At 44.0% G+C, this 23410-nt stretch overlaps 1 protein-coding gene across 13 annotated transcripts in view; it reads right to left on the bottom strand.

Moving 5' to 3' along the window:
* SPIDR (scaffold protein involved in DNA repair) overlaps positions 1-23410 on the bottom strand; it is a 486770-nt gene that overhangs the window by 22704 nt on the left and 440656 nt on the right. For all 13 annotated transcript variants that reach the window (XM_024251318.3, XM_054561576.2, XM_063726425.1 and 10 more), the window contains 4 exons: positions 12730-12817; positions 11360-11503; positions 11209-11268; positions 361-571 (listed from right to left, as the gene is read on the bottom strand). In XM_024251318.3, the coding sequence (XP_024107086.3) occupies positions 361-571; positions 11209-11268; positions 11360-11503; positions 12730-12817 (503 nt within the window). The remainder of the gene's footprint in view (positions 1-360; positions 572-11208; positions 11269-11359; positions 11504-12729; positions 12818-23410) is intronic.

The following is a 23410-nucleotide window of genomic DNA, read 5'->3' as shown; positions in this document are numbered from 1 at the left end:
AAAAAAGATAGCTTAGGCAGGATTTTAGTTTGATCCCTGGAAAAGGGGGCTGACTGATCTAAGTATATGCATTTATAATATTCTAGCTTTTGGTTTGTTTGTGGATTCTGCAGCAGTACGGGGTGCCACCAGCAGACAATTCTGGAGTGAGCACAGCATCTCCATGGAGCTGGTTCTGCCCAGGTGGCCGCTACAGGGTCAGTGAAGCCTGGAGGCTGGTACATGGGCCATGTCTGTGATGGGCTCCGTGAAGGTGCTGGCAGCGTCCAAGCAACATGGAGGTGTCCAGAGGCCACAAGAGGTATTCTATGGGCACCGATCAGTCGCCCCTGCATCAAAGCTGTGGAGAAGCAAGCACACCCTGGTCACGGAGAGCGTCCTTGAAGAAGAGGCTGTGAGGGGTAGCCCCAGCGACTGCCTCCAGGACTTCAGAGCCCAGCACACACGAGGGGGCCACATAGACCAGCAGGGTTTTGGGGAGCCTGGGGTCACTCTCCTCCTTTGTTTGCAGAGTGACATCGGTCACTAGCAGCCAGATCTCCCTTTGCTCCAGAAGAAGCAGACTCTTCAGCTACAATTTGAAGACATAATAAAGATTAATTATTATACCAAAAAATGTTTTAAAAGCATTTAAAAGCAGAAGTTATACATATACTAACAATTTAAGATATTATTTCAAAAACACTTTAAAACATACACTAGACTTTGCACATCTTGGTCACTAGCCCCATGTGCCCTGGGTGCCTCGACTTTGCACCTGGTTAAAGGCTTCCTTGGTTGGGAACAGGCCACCCTTCCCTGGCAGCATTCCATTTGTCCACCAACATCCTCAGGCTGAATCCATTGTTCTTTTCCTCCTGGTCCTCTGTTTATATACTTAGAATGTTAATTACAACATTGTTTCCTGTGTAGTACATACATCTTATTCTTTCCAGGCAGTTGTAAGTTTCCTGAGGGTTAGGAACAGATCTTACTTGCCCTCAGACTTTGTACACGGCCTTGGTATAAAGCTGGTGTCGCATATTTGTTGCATCTGCAACAGGTTTTATTATTTTCTTTTCTTCTTTCCTTCTCTATTTTTTCATTTTTTTCTTATCTTCAAAACTTGTAATGCCTTTTCAAGTTCCATTAAACTGGTATTCTGCCCTTTCCTTTTGGTCAGGGCTTAGGATTCAGTAGACGCAAATGGGGCCAAGGATGGTCAGCAGGGCCAGGGCCTGAGGATGTGGCCAGTTGGAGGTTCAGCTGGTGTTGCTGGCACAGACGGTGTGGTCAGGCTGAGAAATCCACATGGCTGGTTAACAGGACTGGGCAGAGAAGGTCACTTGTGTGGTGCGTAGCTGAGGGTTGGGGTGAAGGAGGTGGCCTACACTGTCAGGAGGTTGATTACATACAGGAAGTATGAATAAGTAATACTGAGGAAAATGAAGCCAAGCTTCTTACTGTTGGAGAAGCGAGTTATACATATAGAAATAGGAAAACTTAGAATAAATTCTGTGGTAATGCTCTAGAGTTGGAAGTATTGGTATGAAATTATGATTTTAGATAGATAGAAATATAGAAGTAGATATACTTGTGTCTGTATGTGGATGAATATACACACACATTTCCTTCCTCTGTCCACTGAGAGGGCAGAGAGGCAATGATATCCCAATAGCAGGAAGCCCACCTAGAACCTGGATCTTGGCTTCTAAGTAAGAGTCTTAACCAGCCACAGTGGCACAAGTGACTCAGGAGCAGTCTTAGCTACTTGGGAAACTGAGGTGAGAGGATCGCTTGAGCTCAGGAGTTTGAGGCTGTGATGCACCAAGATCATGCCTGTGAATAGCCACTGCATTCCAGCGTAGTGAACATAGCAAGATGCCATCTCTGAAAAACTAAAACTAAAAATAAAAAAACCCCAAAAACCAAAAAACCATTCCCCATTAAAATCAACCAGAGCTTCTTGAAAAGATGGCTGATTCCAGAGCACAGAAAGCAAAAGATGAGTTTGACACATCTTACTGTGTCAGAAAATAAGGAGGTACTCAAAGAATGATGGGCATGTGTCCAAAGGACACAGGAACCAGCTTAAATATGGTAAAATTGAGCATCAAAATGAATACAGTAATAGATATAACTTGCTGAATAAAAGATGAATTCATTGGTCCATACTGATATTTAATAAGTGGGCTGGGCACGGTGGCTCACACCTGTAATCCCAGCAATTTGGGAGGCTGAGGCGGGAGGATTACTTGAGCCCAGGAATTTGAGACCAGCTGGGGCAATATAGTGAGACCCCATCTCTACAAAAAATAAAATAAAGCTGGGTGTGGTGGTGAGTGCCTATAGTCCCAGCTACTTGGGAGGCTGAGGTAGGAGAATTGCTTGGGCCCAAGAGGTCAGTGTTGCAGTGAGCTGTGATGGTACCACTGCACTACAGCCCAGATGACAGAACAAGACCACCTTCTCAAAGAAAAAAAAAAAAAAAATTAAAAAAATTAGTGGGCCAGGCGTGGTGGCTCATGCCTGTAATCTCAGCACTTTGGGGGGCCAAGGCGGGCAGATTACCTGAGGTCGGGAGTTCAAGACCAGCCTGACCAACATGGAGAAACCCCGTCTCTACTAAAAACACAAAATTAGCCAGGCGTGGTGGCACATGGCTGTAATCCCAGCTACCCGGGAGGCTGAGGAAGGAGAATTGCTTGAACCTGGGAGGCAGAGGTTGCGGTGAGCTGAGATTGCACCATTGCACTCCAGCCTGGGCAACAAGAGCGAAACTCTGTCTCAAAAGAAAAAAAAAAAAAAAAAAGTAAATATTTCAGGAAGGGCAAAGATTTCTATAAGGTTATCTGTGGGTGGGAGTTCTGACAACCTCCTAAGATTTTATATGCTCTTTGTAAATACTTTGGATTTGGCCAGTGGTCTCTCTTTCAATCTATTAATGAACCAAAATGTTCTAATCTCCTTTGAAATTAACTATGAAATTATCTCTACTATTGGTGTTATGAACAAAGTCAGTAACAATCAAATCATCTGTAAAAAGACATCAGTAACTAATTAAAGCAGTACTACCACTACACTGCTAAAATTTTATTAAAAATAGATTTCTTCTCTGGCCAGGTGTGGTAATCCCAGCACTTTGGGAGGCCAAGGCGGGTGGATCACTTGAGGTCAAGAGTTCGAGAGCGGCCTGGCCAACATGGTGAAACCCTGTCTCTACTAAAAATATAAAAATTAGCTAGGCGTGATGGTGCACGCCTGTAATCCCAGCTCCTCTAGAGGCTGAGGCATGAGAATTGCTTGAACCCAGTAGATGGAGGTTGCAGTGTGCTGAGATCATACTAGTGCACTCCAGTCTGACTAACAGAGCATCTCAAAAAAAAAAAAAAAAAATTGGTGAATATTTCAGGAAGGGCAAAGATTTCTATAAGATTATCTGAGGTTGGAAGTTCTGAAAATGTCCAAAAATTTTAGATGCTTTTGTAAATTCTCTAGATTTGGCCAGTGGTCTTTCAATCTACTAATATACCAAAATGTTCTAATCTCCTTTGAAATTAACTATAAAATTATCCTACTATTGGGGTTATGAACAAAGTCAGTAACAATAAAATTATCTGTATAAAGACATCAGTAACTAATTAAAGCAGTACTACCACTACATTGCTAAAAGTTTATTAAAAATAGATTTCTTCTCTGGCTGGGCATGGTGGCTCACGCCTGTAATCCCAGCACTTTGGGAGGCCAAGGTGGGCGGATCACTTGAGGTCAGGAGTTTGAGACCAGCCTGGCCAACATGGTAAAACCCCATCTCTACTAAAAATACCAAAATTAGGCTAGGCGCCGTGGCTTACGCCTGTAATCCCAGCACTTTGGGAGGCAGAGGTGGTGAATCACCTGAGGTCAAGAGTTCGAGACCAGCCTGGCCAACATTGTGAAACCCTGTCTCTACTAAAAATACAAAAATTAGCGGGCGTGGTGGTGCATGCCTGTAATTCCAGCTACTCGGGAGGTGGAGACAGGAGAATTGCTTGAACCTGGGAGGTGGAGGTTGCAGTGAGCTGAGGTCGTGCCACTGCACTCCAGCCTGGGCGACAGAGAGAGATTCCATCTCAAAAAACAAACAAACAAAAATTAGCCAGGTGTAGTGACGGATGCCTGTAATCCCAGCTACTCGAGAGGCTGAGGCAAGAAAATCTCTTGAACCCGGGAGGCAGAGGTTGCAGTGAGCCAAGATTGCGTCATTGCACTCCAACCTGGGCAACAGAGTGAGACTCCATCTCAAAAAAAAAAAAAAAAGTCTTCTTACTCGTAAGTGCCAAAACCTGGAAACAACCAAGATGTCCTTCAGTAGGTGAATGAATAACTAAACTAAACTATGTAGTACATCCAGACAATGGAACATTATTCAGCGCTCAAAAGGAAACGAGCTATCTAGCCATGAAGTCACAGAAACTTAAATGCATATTATTAAGTGAAAGAAGTCTGTCTGAAAGGCTACAGACTCTAAGATTCCAACTTTATACAATATTCTGAAAAGGCAAAACTATGGAGATGGTAAAAATAAGAATGTTTGCCAGGGATTTGTGGGGAGGGGGAATAAACACGTGGAGCAGATTTTTAGGTCACTGAAACTGCTCCATGTGATACTATGATCGTAGATACATGTCATTACATATTTGTGCAAACCCATAAAATTACACCACCAAGAGTGAACCCTCATGTAAACTGTGGACTCTGGGTGACTACGATGTGTCAATGCAGGTTCATTAGTTGTAAGCAATGTGCCGTCCTGGTAGGGATGTTGATAATGGGGAGGCTGTGCATGTGTGGGAGTAGAAGGTGTATGGAAAATCTCTGTACCTTCCTCTCAATTTTGCTGTGAACCTAAAACTGCTCTAAAAGAAAAAAGTCTAATAAAATTTTTTATAGCCCTGTGTAATCAGGAAAAGTTTTTTGTTTGTTTGTTTGTTTTTTTTTGAGATGGAGTCTCGCTCTGCCGCCCAGGCTGGAGTGTAGTGGCACAATCTCGGCTCACTGCAACCTCCGCCTCCCGGGTTCAAGTGATTCTCCAGCCTCAGACTCCCAGGTAGCTGGGATTACAGGCACCTGCCATCATGCCCGGCTAATTTTTGTATTTTTGTAGAGACGGGGTTTCACCACATTGGCCAGGCTGGTCTCAAACTCCTGACCTCAGCTGATCCACCTGCCTCGGCCTCCCAAAGTGCTGGGATTACAGGCGTAAGCCACCGTGCCTGGCCCAGGAAAAGTATTTAAGCCTAGATGATACAGACACCTATAATGCTAGTAAGTAAGGCAAAAATATTACCAATGCAAATTTATCAGGAAAAAATCGATCTCTCCCACACAAATATACCCAATTAATTTTTGACAAAGGTGCAACAGCAATTTAATGGAGGAAGGATGATATATCAACAAATGGTGCTGGAATAAATGGATATCCAAAGGTGAAAAAATTAACCTTGACCTAAACCATGCATCTTATACAAAACCCAACTCCAAATGCATCATGGCCTTGGAAGGTAAAGTGTAAAATTAAATCTTCTGGAAAAGAACACAAAAGAATAACTTTGGGAGCTATGACTAGGCAAAGAGACGTGACTTCTCTTAGACTTGACAACAAAACTGTGATCTGTAAGAGAAAAATTTGGTAAATCTGACTGCATCAAAATTAAAAACTTCTACTATGTTAAAAAAATCATTAAAAGGATGAAAACAGAATTTAGAGATCCTGAGAAAATATTTGCAAATCCTGTATCTGACAAAGGTTTTGTATTTAAAAAATAGAAATAACTTTAAAGACTCAACAATAAACCAACAAACAGGCAATCCAATTAGACAATGGGCGAAAGATGTGAACAGGTATTTTACCAAAGAGGACATATGGAGGGCAAGTAAACACATGAAAAGATGTTCAACATTATTAGTCCTTTGGATGAATCTCTAGATAATACTGTTAGCTGACACCTTATATTTCTTTAGTAAATTTTTTTTTTTTTTTTTTTTTGAGACAGAGTCTCACTCTGTCACCCAGGCTGGAGTGCAATGGAGCGATCTTGGCTCACTCAACCTCTGCCTCCCAAGTTCAAGCGATTCTCCTGCCTCAGCCTCCCAAGTAGCTGGGACTACAGGCATGCACCACCATACCCAGCTAATTTTTTGTAGTTTTAGTAGAGATGGGGTTTTACCATGTTGGACAGGCTGATCTCCAACTCCTGACCTCAGATGATCTACCTGCCTCGGCCTCCCAAAGTGCTGGTATTACAGGTGTGAGCCACAGTACTGGGCCTAAAAACAAAATTTAAATAGAGACGGAGCCTCACTATGTTGGCCAAGGTGGTCTTGGGCTCCTGGCCTCAAGTGATCCTCCTGCCTCAGCCTCCCAAAGTGCTGAGATTACAGGTGTGAGGCACTGCACCTGGCCACTGCTAAGATTTCAGACTTCTGGCCTCCAGAAGTGTGAGAGAATACATTCCTATTATTTTAAGCTATCTAGTTTTTGGAACTTTATATGGTAATCCTAGGAAACTAATACAGATAAATCCTGCATGGTTCTATTCATGTTAACAACCGTAAGACAACATAATTATAATGACAGAGAACATGTGAGTTGCCAGCGCTACGGATGAAAAAAGGATCGATGTGTCTATAAAGGCAAACACGGGAGTCGGTGGTGATGGCACAGCAGAGGATTCTGACTGCAGTGACAGTGATGCAAGGCTGTACGTGTGACAAAACTGCACAGAAGCGCACACACACACACACACACACACAAACACACAGAGTGCACACATGGCTGCTGAAACCTGAATGTGCTCCATGGATTGTGCGTGTGTCAGTTTCTTGGTTTTTTGTTGTTGTTGTTGAGACGGAGTCTCACTCTGTCACCCAGACTGGAGTGCAGTGGCGTGGTCTTGGCTCACTGCAAGCTCCGCCTCCCAGGTTCACATCATTCTCCTGCCTCAGCCTCCCAAGCAGCTGGGACTACAGGCGCCTGCCACCACGCCCGGCTAATTTTTTTGTATTTTTAGTAGAGACAGGGTTTCATCATGTTAGCCAGGATGGTCTCGATCTCCTCACCTCGTGATCCGCCCGCCTTGGCCTCCCCAAAATTCTGGGATTACAGGTGTGAGCCACGGCACCCGGCTGGTTTTGGTTTTTACTGTGGGTACTGTGGGTGTGGGATATTGACATGGGGGTGGAGGGGTGCACCAGACCCCCCAGTATATTTCTTTGCAATCTACTGTGAAACTATAATTATTACAAAATAAAAGTTAAATATGAAAACTATCTTTTTCACCTTCATGACTTAGTCATTAGTGTAACGGAAATACAACTGAATATGTTTTTTTTTTTTTGAGACAGGGTCTCACTCTGTCACCCAGGCTGGAGTGCAGTGGTGCAATCACAGCTCACTGCAGCAACCTCCTGAGCTCAAGAGATCCTCCCATGTCAGCCTCCCAAGTAGCTGAGATGACAGGCATGCAGCACCATGCCTGGCTAATTTTTTATTTTTTTGTAGAGACGGGGTTGTGCTTTGTTGCCCAGGTTGGTCTGGAACTCCTGGCCTCAAGAGATCCTCTAGCCTCAGCCTCCCAAAGTGCTAGGATGACAGGCATGAGCCACCACACCTAGTCTGGGTCTGTTTTTATGACTCGAGTTCCAGCAATGACTCATGGTGCCATTCTGAAAGTCAACCCTCACTGCCAAGGATGCAGGCCACTGGCTTAACTACAGACTGGCCCCAGGAGTCAGCTTATTTCTATTCCTTCTTGAGACAGCTGGTTTCTGGTGATTCTTTTACACACAAAAGCAGACTATAGGAGACAGATAGAATTTCAGTGGATCATGGAACCTGTTCCATTGGGTTCCAGGTCTTTGACTGTTTCGTGGCTATAGGACCACTGATTCCTAGGCACACATGCCCACTGGAAGCATGCTCACTGAAAGCTGCACTTGCACTGGTGGAAACCTGTTTCTTGGATAGGAGGGGATTAACATTATCTTCTCTACCTCCCTGAGGGAGGACCCCTTCACAGGGCAAGGTGGATGACCTACTTCACTCTTGGTCTTTCTCTGCCCCAGAGTTCCCCTCCAACTGGCTTTGGTGCAAGCATTTTGACACCTGCTTTCTTTACTTTCAACCTCGGTCTCAGCCAGAGGGCCGTGGGCAGGAGTGTTAGCTGCAACTGCCACGTAGCTGCTCTGAGGACAGTGTTCTCCCTATGGGTGAATGGCACCTGCACAGAGAGCCACCGCCTGGCCCATGACCCAGAAGAGCAGGAATGTGCCAGATGCCAGGGGCGTCCCCACACACACTGACCCTTCTCAAGGTGGGCAGAGGAGCGTCAAGTCAGTCTTAGGTCTCCTCAGGCTTGGAAAGTATGGGACATAGCACGTGCCCTGCCTCGTCCTTGCTGGGAGCCCTATCCTCCTATCTGCTGATCTGGACACTGGGGTGCTCACAGGGAGCACCATTGAGGGACTCATGTCAATCATTCTCCATTTCTTCATGAGAGGCACTGATCAGCTGTCAAATGATGAAAAGGGGAACAGATGAAGAGAAAACAAAGGAAAAAGGGTAGTTCAAAACTCCTAAATTCATCCTAGAACAATCCAATATGGTGAGAGAATGTTACACCCATTTGACAGACAAGGACATGAGACAACGTGGTGAAGTACCTGCCCAAGCTCAGCCAGCGTGTGGTTGGGGGTGGGGGTGTGTTGCGTCCCTGCCCCACCCCCAGGGCACCAGGTAACTGAGGGACCATGGAGCCAGGAGGCACCAGGGGACACTGGGCTGAGTAAGAGTCAGGAAATCCACACCAGGCTCCACCAGGGTTTGGTTGTGTGTATCAGAGACAGCAGATAACCAGGCCTAGCCTTGGTCTTCTCCACTTGGAATTAGGAACGGTGACACTATTGCTGCTGAGATAAAATGATATGTACATGAGAATGGTCTGAAAATCTGAAAAATCTCTCACAGAAATTAAAGGTGGTGAAGTACTGATAATAAAAAATAAAGAGCTAAATGTGGTTCATTTATATTCACAACTCAGCCCTCTGATTTCCTTTCTGTGGGCAACACTCTATGCACTGGCAAGCACTAGCTAATCCACAGGTTAAGCTGCAGAAACACACACACACTTTCTGCAGAGAAGGAAAGGAAACGCAATTGACAGTTACTAGCATATCACCTAAAGCACACTCCTTATATCTGAAATGTAAAAATTAAATTGAGATAAAGCCTTAAAGTACTTTCATATGACGATCATATGTATCAGTGCCGTGTTCTTGCGCAGCACCCATGGCATCCTTAGGTAACAAGCTTGCACCCTACTCGGTGGCCGTCAGTAGATGGCCCTCCCCATCTCCTCTCCCTGACACACACCGCACTGCGCATTCAGTACAACCGACGGGACACCAGGAGACACTCGGGTTGTTTTTCTTTCTGCGTCAGAGTTCCTGTGTCCTCCAGCCATGCTCAGCACCTGAAGAATGTCAGCAAACCATGGCCTGTGGGCTAACCCAGCCTGCTCCCTGCTTATGTGTGGCCTGTAAGCTAAGTATGGTTTTTATGTTTATTCAAGGTTCTTACATTTTTAAATGGTTAAAAAACCGTAAGAATATTTTGTGACAAGTAAAAATTAAGTTAAATTCAAATTTTGGTGTCTGTAAATAAAGGTTTCTGAAACACAGCCCTGCTCATTCATTTGTGAATGACAACATGGCTGCTTTTGCAAGGTGGAGCTGAGTAGTTGCTATGAAAACCATACAACTCAAGAAGCCTAAAATATTGACTATCTGGCTCTTTACAGAAACAGTCTGCCCACTACTCCTGATGCAGATGGAAGAGAAGTTGATTTAACATGCTTGTGATAACACTGATTTAATGATACTCGTATATATGCAATTCATCAAGAACTTGACTAGAAGTTATGAAACATATTCTTTTAGTCACTCTCTTGTTCTTCCACTGTCTAAGAATGATCACAGAAATGCAAAGAATTTGTTCAAAATAAATGCACAACAGAAAATAACTCTGGATAACTTAAGCAGAAGAGAAAGGCTCCAAAACCAGGCAGCTGAATTGGGTTATATGCAAGCATGAATGCTTTGAAGAGATTCGTAACAAGCATGTCGGGGTGAAATGGCATGAGGTCTGGGTGTGCTTTAGCATACTTCAGCAACAAAAAGAAAAGTGAAGGGTGTGAGTGTCAGATCTTAATAACCAGGCATAGTATGATTAGCAGACAGCCCCTGGTGCCACCCCCACCACTGTCTCCCGACTCGTGGTGCACTGGGGCACCTGGCCAAGGTTGCTGGCCAAGGTGCCAGCCTCCTGCCCTTCCTTGAGACTCCTTGCTGGGCAATTCCTGAGTATTCTGGCCTGGCTGGTAGCTGGTGATCCACCGACAGCCCAGGTGGAGTGCAGGCATCTGGGGCCTGGTTTGCTCCACTCACACACCCTCAAGGAGGCAATGTGTGGGGCACTCACTCTCTCCTGCACCATGGCAGATGCACCTGGTGCACATTGCCCATGAGTGGACAAGAGTTTAACAAACAGGATGTTCTCAATCCCTCTTGGGTGATTAGATCTACATGGATATTCCTTCATAAGGTAAGGGCTGGCAGAGGTTTCTTGCAGAATGTAGTCCATGCATTCAAACTGGCAAGCAGGTCTCCTTCCCTCCTCTAATCCTAGCTGATTGATAGCAAGCTCCTCTAGGCCACTGCTCCCTAGAACAGCCCAAGGCCTCATAGGGACCATGGAGGTGGGATGGGGGGGCTTTCAGTTTCGAAGGCTCTAAAAGTTCCCAGAAGTAGCTGAGCTCGATCCTGAGATTCCCACTTCCACCACATAAATGAGGTTTCTGCATCTCTTTCCTTTCTTCAACCTGCCTAAGTGTCAGGAAAGAATGAACATTACTGGGCTGAGAAGCTTTGGGGACAGGGTTGTACCTGGGTGTCTCACACTCCAGTGCTTAGCACAGTGGCTGGTAGTCTGCATCTGTAAAAGGAATGGATTTACTGCCACTTCAGTATATGGGGCATGCTTAACTGGACTTTAAAAACACTTTTCTGTTTTGGCCATGCATTAATTTCCAAAGGAGATTACCCTTTAATAAACCTCTAACAGTGTGTGTGTGTGTGTGTGTGTGTGTGTGTGTGTCTGTCTGAGAAATTGAGAGATTGAGAGATTATTACCTGTGGTCTTTGGTAAATCACCCTGGCATAGAAACTGCAACGGGTACCAAGATCATTCATCTGGAAAGGAATTAGAAAAGGTTGGCAGCATTACACGAAGCACACAGACATGGCCAATACATAAAAAACTTGTTAGAAACAAAGACATTACCTGGAGAATGTCTCTTAAGCAGCGGGTAACTGGAGGCTGGTAAAGCTTATAAATGGGGTCTTCGTCAATTATATCAATTTGTCCCAGATTTGGATGAGCTGTGAGGATGTAACACAAGGCTGGAGGAGGCAGATGAGTTTTTATCTGTTTAAATAAGACAAAGGTAGAAGGTGAATGTATTGTTAAAAGACTCAAACACATGATTAAAATCTCCTCTTTAACATATATACATATTTGCTTACAGGTGCATCCTCTCTCTGGAATGCTATACAAGGAATGGATTGCATTGTTTACTTCTGGGACCAAGTATAAGAACTTCCACACTTATGAACCTATTAATTCAAGATTTCATTTTAGAAATCTTTTGGGGTATACTGAAAATATCATCTAGAAATTACTTCCTCTTAAGTAATCTAGAAATGGCTTTTTTTTGAGACAGAGTTGCGCTCTTGTTGGCTGGAGTGCAATGGCGCGATCTCGGCTCACTACAACCTCTGCCTCCTGGGTTCAAGCGATTCTCCTGCCTCAGCCTCCCGGGTAGCTGGCATTACAGCCATGCGCCACAATGCCCAGTTAACTTTGTATTTTTAGTAGAGACGGGGTTTCTCCATGTTGGTCAGGCTGGTCTCAAACTCCCGACTTCAGGTGATCCGCCTGCCTCAGCCTCCCAAATGCTGGGATTACAGGCATGAGCCACCGTGTGTTTTGACGACTACTATGCTGTTTGGCACAGTACAGGGTCACAGACTTAGCACTACTAAGAAGTCAGCCACAACCTAAGGAAGACAGCCCCCAGTTTTGTTTTGGGACCTCTGGCCCAAAGCAGCAGCTGGCTAGCCTGCTGGAAAAGGCTCAGGAGGGAGAGGAGGGAACACTTTTCATCCATTTTGCTGCTTCTGAGACACTATCATAAACAAGCAGGACAATGGAAGTTCCTGGCTACCCAGGACGTTGTACGAATGTCTATGGATTGTACTGAGTTCCTGCTCCAATTGGTAACTGAGTGTTGGTTCTATGAGTGACTAGAAGTTCGTGGGAAAAATTCTATATGTTTACTTTAGTACGAGGCTGAGACCCCAACTGTTCCAACAGTATGTGAGGGTTGTGGTTTAAGCATTCATCATAAGTTAATTTCCAGAAAATGTTGTGCAGCACAGTAGGGAAGGCAGCCAGAGCTTGGTCTCCAGGGACCTGAATCCCAATCCTGGCTCATATTCATGCATCACCACAAAGGAACTGGCTGCACAGGGGCTCCTTGTTGCCACTGGAGCAGGGGACACAGACCGTGTGGGTGACAGTGATGACGCCTGGCTTGGCACCTGGCATGGAGTAGTCTGCGACTGGGTAAGTTTTTCCAGTGCCGGGCTTACCTCTTCACAGGGCTGGTCGCGGCCAGGTGTTTTCAGAGGTATCGCTGGGGGCCATAGGGTGTCAATCAAACTGAAAATCCCCGCTGTCCTGGAACAAGAAAAGTCAAAGGTATTCATCATCAGACATCCCTTACTGAGTACTTGGTCAGTGAGCTGGTAGAATGCTTAACAGACTCTAATGCCTAAGGCCATGGAACTACAATTAGAGATGTGTGGCGATTCAGATGGGGAAGAAGGCACACAGGCAGATGGACAGACACTGTGGGAAACCAACTGCACAACAGGAACTTGCTCACTAAATTAGGATCCATCCCCAGTGAAATATTATACAGTCACTGAAATGGTTACAAAGAAAATACTTATGGACATGGAAACATCTTTGTGATACCCTGATAAGAAAAAAGCAAGCAACAAATTAACTCTCTCTCACTCTCTCTCTGTGTGTGTATGTATGTGTATCTATGCATGCATCTATATATATTAAGCCAAAGGAAAAGACTGAAGCCTATAAGAATGTTTTTAGTGGTTATCTGAGTAGAGTTTGGAGGTGATATTTACTTTCTTCCTGTGGATTGGGTATTTTGTATATTTTCCCCAAACAGATATGTATTACTTATGTAAGAAAAGTTATCTGGGCTCGGTGCGGTGGCTCATGCCTATAATCCCAGCACTTTGGGAGGCTGAGGCGGATGGATCACCGGAGGTCAGCAGTTCAGGACCAGCTTGGCCAACATGGTGAAACCCTGTCTCCACTAAAAATACAAAAATTAGCCGGGCATGATGGTGGATGCCTGTAATCCCAGCTACTCAGGAGGTTGAGGCAGGAGAATCGCTTGAACCCGGGAGGTGGAGGTTGCAGTGAGCCGAGATCACGTCACTGCATTCCAGCTAGGTGACAAGAGCCAAACTCCGTCTCAAAAAAAAAAAAGAAAAGTTATCTGAAGTAAAATATATAGAGGGATACAAAAGGACAAACAGTTATGATTTCAGTTGTATGGTTCTCACCTTAGATCTGACTGCACTTCCAAGACCTGGCTCTAACCTTTACCTGAGCCCCTTGTTAACAGAGATGGGGAACAGCAGGGCCCCTGGAGTCAAGAAACTCATCTTGCTTAAGCTCTGCCTTTTATACACTGTGAGACCTTGAGAAAATGCTTGGACCTTGTGTCAGCCCTTCTGGGAAACTGGGGGATGCTGCTGGCATTATTGCTAGGAGTAAAGGAAGTAAAGAACGTATGTGCAGCACCTACTAGGGTTTCTACGCTCAGAGTGAGTGTCCAACACATTAGCCACTTGATGTTACTATAGTTATCAGTACTGTCATTGCTAAAGCCATAAACTTTTATGCTGTTTTTTGCTCAAAAATCTGCCCAGTTTAAGACAGGATTTTAATCCTAGTGTTACTTTGTGAAGAAACAGAGTAAAATTAAGAGCATGATAAAAGATGAGTCTAAAAAAAATTTCTTTACACAGTATAGAAAAATAAACAACCCTTTCCAGACAGTGACAGAGTGCTTATCAATTTCCCTAAAAATTTGGAGTTTCCCAAAAAGTGTTCTGTGAAGTGTAACCCATGAGAACAGAACTCCCTGTTCAGCCAGTGTTGCTGTGTGGCGCAACTGTGGCTGGCAGGACCCTCACATGCTACGGTGGGACTGGACATGGCAGAGGGCCTAGAGAGCCCCGTGTAAAAGGCACCTGTGGCATACTGTTTTAAACTAAAGCTTCTCCCATTTATAACCATGAAACTCTTTTTGGTGTCATCACTAATAATGTCCTGAGAAACTAGTGTTCACTTGGAATTCTGACAAATGCTGTTCTAGAAGCACACAGCCATAGGCAAGTTCTATTTGAATTTAATGACTTTTATTTAGAGGATGCTACCAGCTAATTAAAAAAGTTTAGACATATTATACATTTATTTAATGCACAATGCTTAGCTGAAGAATGGCTATGAGTTAAATAAAATGCTTAGTCTCATAAAAAATCAGCTTCTCCACTGTTTTTAAAAACTATTTTTAAAAATAGATAATGGTTTGGATGGCCACTGTTGCCTTGTGAAGCAGAGTCGTCTGGGGGCAGCTGACACATTCATTTAAATGACTCCCGCCTCTGCTGGGCATAGACTTGGTGTAGAAGCTCACTTTTGGCACAGTTAAAAAGTGTATTGTTCCTCTCACTGCAATTCATTCTTTGCTATTCATTTTGTTACACAGGAAACATTCTTTTAAAAAAGTGATCCTTTAAAAATATGTTTAAGCAACAAACAGTCTGACAGGGGAGTGGCTACCATAAGTCTGTCTTTTCAAAAATTAATAAACGTTTTTATTTAAAAAGTTTAAAATATAAAGTTTAATTAGAGAAAAAAGGGACATACAGATTAATTCATTATGCTTATGATTTGATAACTTAATTATGTTGGAATAAATTTCATGGGGTATACCTTAATTTATAGATTGCATAAAATGAGTCTGCAGACAAATTCAGGTCATTAATCTGTGACAACAAAAGTTTGTAGAGCAGACAAGGAGAGAAGCAGGGCCAGCTGTCCTACTCACCAGGTCCCTAGTCTGGCAGGCTCTGCAGCAGTCAGCAGCTCTCCCAGCAGCTCCCACAAGACTCCCAGAGAGCATGGGGGGGAGGTCAAGTCAGCTACCCATCAGTGAAGGGAGAGCCACGTTTCCCAACACACTCAGTCACAGTTCATCTGACCTCTAAAAATCAGCTGTATTTGAAGAGCGGCAAGAAGAGGGCTGGGGGATGGTGCAGGACACGCGGAGAAGGAAGGAGACAGCATGGCACATGGCATAGGCAGGGAACAGGGACAGCCTGGGAGCCTCCTCTGTGCACTCACTTGGGGGCTGTGGCAGACCCACCTGCAGCACAGGCTGCAGAACACGCAGCTGCTCCTGGAGGCGGGAGGAGGGAGGCAGGAGGCCTGGCAGGAGCCCACACGAGCTTTCCTAAAGTCACGCTCAGGAAGCTGAAAGACTTTCAGTGCTATGTTTTTATTATAGTAACCAGTGTACTTTTTAAGTGGAAAGATATCAAGATCTATACACGTTAAAATTATATCTACCAAGTTATACTTAAAATGGTTAAAATTGTAAATTTTATAGTACGTTATTTTACCACAATGAAAATTATATTTACCATAAAAATAAATATAAGTGTTGTTTTTATCTTTTTTCTTTTTTTTTTTTTTTTTTAACAGGTTCTCTCGCTCTGTCATCCAGGCTGGAGTGGCGCAATCATGGATCACTGAGGCCAACCCTAAGACTGTTTTCAAGTCTTCCATACTCTTTAGGCCACCCCGACATATGACTAGTCAATGAAATGTAAGAGGCACTTTCTGAGAACATGTTCTCACTTATAAAAAAAGCCCTTGGAGACACCCCTCAAGAGAGACTGAGTAAGGGTGGGGGCACCACATCACTTACATCTCATGAGGGCCCCATGGAGAGACTGAGACTGGGCTGTACTGGAGATGAGGGCCACGTGGAAGGGGGTCCTGCCAACTCATGTCCTCCAGGGCTGAGCCTGCACACTCCAACCCCATGATGCTGCGGGTGATGTGCATTTGCCCAGAGGAAAGCTGGCCGCAGACTTGGGGATAGAGAGGACACTGTCCACCTTCCACGGCGGAAATTCTGAATCTCTCTCAGCTTCATCTTCCTCCCTTGTAGGATTCTGTGATTCTCTAATTCCTAGTGCTGCTGCTATCCCTCGCTGACATGTGCCTCTGTTTGAGAAGGAAAGACAGTTCCAAAGTCTTCAGTGCTAGGTGGGGGTGGTGAAGCAGACACCTTTCTATGCGAGCGTGGCAGCATGGGGCGCTAGAAACAGCCAGCCATCTGTGATAAGTGCCTTCTGCAGGCTGACAGGTGAGCTTGGCTGACTGAAGACTTTTTGTGTTACAAAGTGCTCCCTGGTGCAAAGCAGAATTGCACCTGAACATTTCCAATCTATTTGTAAAGAAAAATTTACTAAGACAGAGCCACTAACTTTAATTTTAAAAACATTTTCAAATTTGTTGTTTTAGTGATTACCAGATCCTTGAGAGAGAAAAAAATACTCTAAACATTATAAAGGGTTAGGAATAAACAAATGGAGATATTTATATGGAGCAAAGTTAACTTCTCAGAATGAAAAAAAATCAATTTTCTTGTCCGAATTTTGTTGTTGGTAACATATTTTGGAAGCTGTCAAAATCTAAGTAGAAAACAAATCACAAAGGAAGAGAACCAACTTGAGATCATCTTCAGAAAAAAATTACAAATTCGGTTCAAGAGTCAGAAGTGATGTCAAAGGACAGATGTTTCTCCTTAGTAAACTAGAGCTGAGGTTTCCCATCGGGCGACAAGAAAGGTGCATGGAAATGAGTAAGCTACACAGGTGCAGATAACTTTAACTGGGTACCTCCATTTCCTGAATTCCTAAAAAGGCAGCCCCAGCATCACTCAGGAGCTCAGAAGTGAGGATGGGGCAAGTCCTGGGGCAATGGAAATCGGCTGCGGACCAAGAAGAGACTGGGAGTGGCACCACGCCCAAGAGGAGTCTCAGAAATATACAACAGATGAAGGAAGCAGGGCTCCCACCTCACTGCCATTGAAACAATGCTAAATTTACATATTTTTACACACATTTTATGGATATTTTGGTGTAGCAAATGATCTACTTCCTCTGGCCTCATTATAGCTGGTGTTATTTATCTTGATTGGTAGATGACAAATGTCATTTGGAAAACCAACCATTCAAAGTAAGGGCAACCAAGATTTCCATACTCCAGTCCACTGGAAGAAAGTAAACATGGAAAGTCTTCTTTGCACACCGGAACATTAGCTGATATTACCAGCTTGCTTGCCTATTCTCTTAGTTATTTCAGGGGTTATTTTTTCCATCTGATACTGTCTCATCCAACTAACTCTCAAATCTTCACAGGGCAATTTAAAACTGCCTGAACCACTTTCTTTTGGGTGTGGATAGAGTGGAATTTGCTCTAGGAGATTTAAGCCACAATGGTGCTGTGGACAACAGAAAACGGGAAGATAACAAGGAAGCAAGCACCTAGCCCATGATGGACTCACCCTCAGAGAGCTTGGAATCATTTTTTTTTTAACCAAGCATGTATTCTGGGTATAAAATGTTCTTAAAATTTATCATGTTGCTGCTAATTTCTCTGTACCTGTTACTGTTGTAGGACTCATACCTCTCCAAGAGAGTTCATTTGGATAGTGGAATACTTTAGACCAGTCATTCTTAAAGTGGGGTCTGGGGGTCGCTGGAGGTTCCGAGAGCCTTTCAGGCAGCCTACAAGGCCAAAACTGTTTTCTGCCAAGGCTTTATTTTTCTTTCTCACTTCCATTCTCTCATGAGTGTACAGTGGTGTTTTCTAGAGGCCCATGATGTGTGATATTACAACAGACTGAAGGCAGAGCACAGATGATAATCCATCATCTCCTGTTCAACCTGCAAAACACAGGGCAATGCGACTTTCATTGCTAAGTATGTTTTTGTGTTTTAGGAAATATTTTTCATAAAAAATGTTATTTAGGTTGTCATCTAATGGGTTGATTATAGATGCTTTTAGGTAAATTAATGTGTTAAATCTTTTTCAGTTTTAATTTCTAATAAGGTGAATACTGATTAACTCATTTTTTTTAAAAAAAAACCTCTTTGGGCTCTCATTTTTTATATTACACACACATACACACACCCCAAATATATATATTTTTTGGAGATAGAGTCTTGCTCTGTCACCCAGGCTGGAGTGCAGTGGTGTGACCTCCTAGGCTCAAGCAATCCTCTGGCTTTAGCCTCCCAAGTAGCTGGGACTACAGGTGTGCACCACTATTCCTGGCTAATTTTTAAAATTTTTCGTACAGATAGGGTTTCACTATGTTTCCCAGACTGGTCTCCAATGTTTGGCCTCAAGTGATCCTCCTGCCTTGGCCTCCCAAAGTGCTAGGATTATAGGTGTGAGCCATGATGCCTGGCCAGTCCTCATTCATTTTTATTTTTTTCTTTCCTCCCCGCTTATCTTTTACATGGTCATGTTCTTTAGATTGTCTCCCCTCTCTCAGTCTGTCTCCCTTTCCTGCCCAATGCTGGCCACACACTACACATCTTCCCCCACACAGCAGGGTCTCTACATGCCAGAGACAACAGACTTCAGACATATCTGGTAGGCTGTATTTTAAGGTATAATTTCAGTGCAGTCTAAGAAACAATTTCCTATTTGTTGCTGAATCATTATTAATAGTGTCCAATAAACTTACATAGGAATCCTATTTTGAGTTGCAAAGGTAACTTCCCATTCATTGTAAAATTAGGTCAATGCATGTGGGTTATTTATAAATAATGTAACACTTCCTATAACTCCATTCTTTCCTGTGGCTCCACACTCGACATAAAAATAGTAGTTTTAGGAGCCGGCCAACCTGCAGTGTTGAAAAAGACCTGTGGAGACTCTGAGGAAGTCTCTCTGGACTGGAAAGGAGCTCTTCACGTGGCTCCTGGGGCTAGGGCCAGGCTCCCACACTCCCACCCTGGAGGACCACCTCTGAGAAGGGCTCTTAGTGCTGCTGTGGCTCCCACTGCATGAATGTCACATCAATGCCAAAGAGAACAGCGAAGCCCGAGCAGTCTTGAAGAGACAATTCCTGTAAGAATCACTGTTGGGTTTTGTACAAGGACACAGGTGAGAAGAGGCACAGAGGTCACACCTGATGCCACTCTGAGGGGCCTCTGCCCCACCTCACCCTGTGTTCCGGGGCTGGTCACCACCAAGATCCTCTGGCTTAGTTAGTGCTGCCTGTTTTGTGTCCTCACGAGAATGTGAACCTCCTGAGGGCAGGCTCTGTGTGTCTGTTCTCTGTGGAATCCCAGTGCCTAGATGACAGTCTGGTGCCTGGGAGGCGCATAACGCTGGCATGGCACGAGGCCACGAATCTGGCATGCTAGCTAGCAGGGCCAGCAAGACTCTTCAATCCCACCGGCCAGTACTGCACAGTGAGGACACATGGCATCTCAGCAATGCCGGCACCTGTCACATATCACAAGTGTCCCTCAATGCTTCAGTCTGAGAATTTTTCATGAGCCCTGATTTCTTCTGTAAGAAACCCATGGCTTCTGATACATTTCTTTAACCTAAATTCACTTGTTCATTTCATTCATTTAATATTAAACTCTAGGCTAGTTGGTGATACAGTTTAGGTATATAATTAAGGAGTAAAAATAATGCCTTCCAGAAGGTAGCTTATCTACTTTTATGTCACCCTTATACACACAAAAAACAACCTTGGGTGAATTAAACTTTTGCCTTGATACTGAAATGGATTTCCTCCAACAAGATTTGTTCTGCTAGGCAGGCAGCAACAAATAGCCCAAGAGATCATGAACAAACTGGTAGGAGCCATGGAAACCTTGAGACTCTAACAAGATTAGATTAGCAGTGATTAAAATGTACCATTAGGCTGGTGGGATGGTAAAATGAGGCCATCGCTCTGGAAAGCTACGTGGCAGCAATCCAGCTATTCATCTCCTTGCTGTCTATCCAAGAGAACTGAGAACTGACATCCACACAGAAACTTGCATATGAATGTTCGCAGCAGGATTATTCAAGATACCCAGAAAGTAGAAACAACCCAAATGTCCATCAACTGTTGAATGGATAAATAAATTTGATCTATCTATGTCATGAAATATTATTCAGCCATAAAAAGAACGAAATTCTGGCCGGGTGTGGTGGCTCACACCTGTAATCCCAGCACTTTGGGAGGATGAGGCAGGTCGGTCACCGGAGGTCAGGAGTTCGAATTAGCTGGGTGTGGTGGCATGCACCTGTAATCCCAGCTACTCCGGAGGCTGAGGCAGGAAAATCGCTTGAACTCAGGAGGTAGAGGTTGCAGTGAGCTGAGATCGCACCATTGCTCTCCAGCCTGGGCAACAAGCAAGAAACTCAGTCTCAAAGAAAAAAAAAAAAAAAAAAAAAAGGAAATTCTGATACATGTTACATCATGGATGGACCTTAAAAACATTCTGCTAAAGTGAAAGACACGAGACACCAAAGGTCACATCTGTATGGTTCCACTGACAGGAAACGTCCAGAACAGGCAAATCCACAGAGACGGAAAGCAGAGGAGTGGCTGCCGAGGGAGAGAAAGTGCGGAGCTCCTGCTGAAGGTACAAGGTTTCTTTCTGAGGTGATGAAAATGTGCCAGAATTAGGGTGCTGGTTGCACAACTTTGTGAGTAAAATAAAAACCAATGATTTGTACACTTTAAAAAGGGTAAATTTTTGGTATGTAAATTACATCTCAGTCAAGCTATTATTTAAAAAGTGTCATTAACTTAAGACAGGGGCCTCTAATCAGGAGACGACTAAACCTGACCTGAAATACATCCATTGCTATACTTTCTTCAACTCTGCTTAATGATTTTGCTACAAACATTATCTTTCTTCTCTTTCCTCAAAGCCCCCACTCAAAACTAATCTCAAAGCTTCCAGGAAATGAAAAGCTGGGGACTTCTGCAATAAAAGAGTAGTGCTGTTATCTTCACTGGAAAGCTGACACAGAGCCCAGGAATAGCACAGGGCTGGGAGCAAGCCCAGTGGCTTCAGCACTCTACTTTTGGAGTGGTTGCGCTTCCTTTTCCTAAGTCAAGCTAGCGGAATACTAGTTACATGTAACCCCCAGTGTGCCCGTCGGTCCTGCTAAGCCACAGGAGCGGGTCTGGAGCACCAGACAGGACAGCCCTGCACTGTGGCTCGTCAGAGGACAGAGACAGTACCTGTGCTGGGCCAAGGGTTTCTGGCAGCACAGGAGAACATGGCTTAGAATACAAAGAAAAATACTTCCTTGGGTTTCCACATCTATATAAAACTGTGGCCATGTGAATTTCATACTTAAACCTACTTCTATGACATAAGATATTGCAGAACAGTAAAATGCACACCATAAAGCAGTATTTCAATAATACTTCTGGTGTGTCCTGGAGCAGCCCTTCAACCACCGCGGTGGGATAGCCAGGAAGGGAAACTGATCAGGCATTCTGACTCCAGAGATTGATCTCTGCTAAGAATAGCCTATGAATACCGTATAGATGTGGGAACTTACGAAACATTTCCAAAGCAAGTTCACTGAATTTCAGGAAGATATTTTTCTTTTTCTTTTTTTTTTTTTTTGAGACGGAGTCTTGCTCTGTTGCCCAAGCTGAAGTGCAGTGGCGCAATCTTGGCTCACCACAACCTCCGCCTCCTAGGTTTAAGTGATTCTCATGTCTCGGGCTCCCAGTAGCTGGGATTACAGGCGTGCACCACCATGCTGGGCTAATTTTTGTATTTTTAGTAGAGATGGGGTTTTGCCATGTTGCTCAGGATGGACTCAAGCAACTCCTGACCTCAAGCAATCTGCTCTCCTCGGCTTCCAAAAGTGCTGGGATTACAGGCATGAGCCACTGCCCCAGCCAGCAAGATATTTTTCAGATTGTAGCTAGTTGGAGAAACTGAAAGAAGGAAATTAAAACACACATCTGAAATTAAGCCCTTTGCACTATTCCTTTGAATCTCTGCTTAAATTTATATAATTATATAAGATAAATTTGTAACTCTGGAATGTCTCACATTTTACAGGACATCTGCTAGTTTTATTTATTTTTTGAGATGGAATCTCGTCTTGTCACCCAGGCTGGAGTGCAATGGTGCGATCTTGGCTCACTGCAACCTCTGCCTCCTGGGTTCAAGTGATTGTCCTGCCTCAGCGTCCAAAGTAGCTGCAACTACAGGCGCATGCCACCACGCCTGGCTAATTTTTGCATTTTTAGTAGAGATGGAGTTTCTCCATGTTGGTAAGGCTGGTCGTGAACTTTTGGCCTCAAGTGATGTGCCCATCTCAGCCTCCCCAAGTGCTGGGATTCCAGGCGTGAGCCACCATGCCTGGCCTGCTAGTTATATTTAAAAATGTCTTTTGTTAAAGACAGGGCATTAAAAATAATATATATATAAATAATATAAAAATAATATAATAATACATATAAAGAAAAAAATCCTCCTAATCAACTCTTGACTCAAGATTGGGGACATGAAATTATCAAGTAGTATAATTTAGTAACTTTGTAAAAAAAAATGTTCTTTACACACTTCTGTTCCACTTCATGGGGAAATTACACACACAGACGCACGTGCAGGTGCACCCCTCCCCCCCCCCCCCCACACTCTCAACTTCACAGGAAATGAAGAGCTCCTGAAACATGTTGCTATCTGTAACTCTGCAAACAGTTCTCTCTTCTGTCCTGGTGGTACTTATTATTCCAAAAGCCTCACATGATCCACTCGCTCACCAGCATGGAGGTGGAAAAACCCACACTTCCACACAAAATCTGTCAGCCCATATCTCTTATAGACACGTAAGTTTTTTTTTTTAATCAAATATTACAAGTGCGCTCTGATACTTAACAGAAACGCTTGTCTCCTTACAATTCATCCTATTATCTTGAATTCACACATCAAGTAGCCTCCCCTCATATAATGCTTCAAAGACTGAAACTGTGAGTCCCTATTAAAATAATTTACATTGACGTGCCAAATAATGAAGAGGAAAACAATAAAATACCCTTTATCAAGCGACCAGGCTTCAACCTAATCAGTAAGCAGCCTGCACTGTGCCACGGCTGGCCTTGGG

This window comes from Pongo abelii, chromosome 7 (genome assembly GCF_028885655.2).
Source record: "Pongo abelii isolate AG06213 chromosome 7, NHGRI_mPonAbe1-v2.0_pri, whole genome shotgun sequence".
NCBI lineage: Eukaryota > Metazoa > Chordata > Mammalia > Primates > Hominidae > Pongo > Pongo abelii.
The sequence above is the reverse complement of the archived record's forward strand: the minus strand, read 5'-3'. Positions and strand labels throughout refer to the sequence as shown.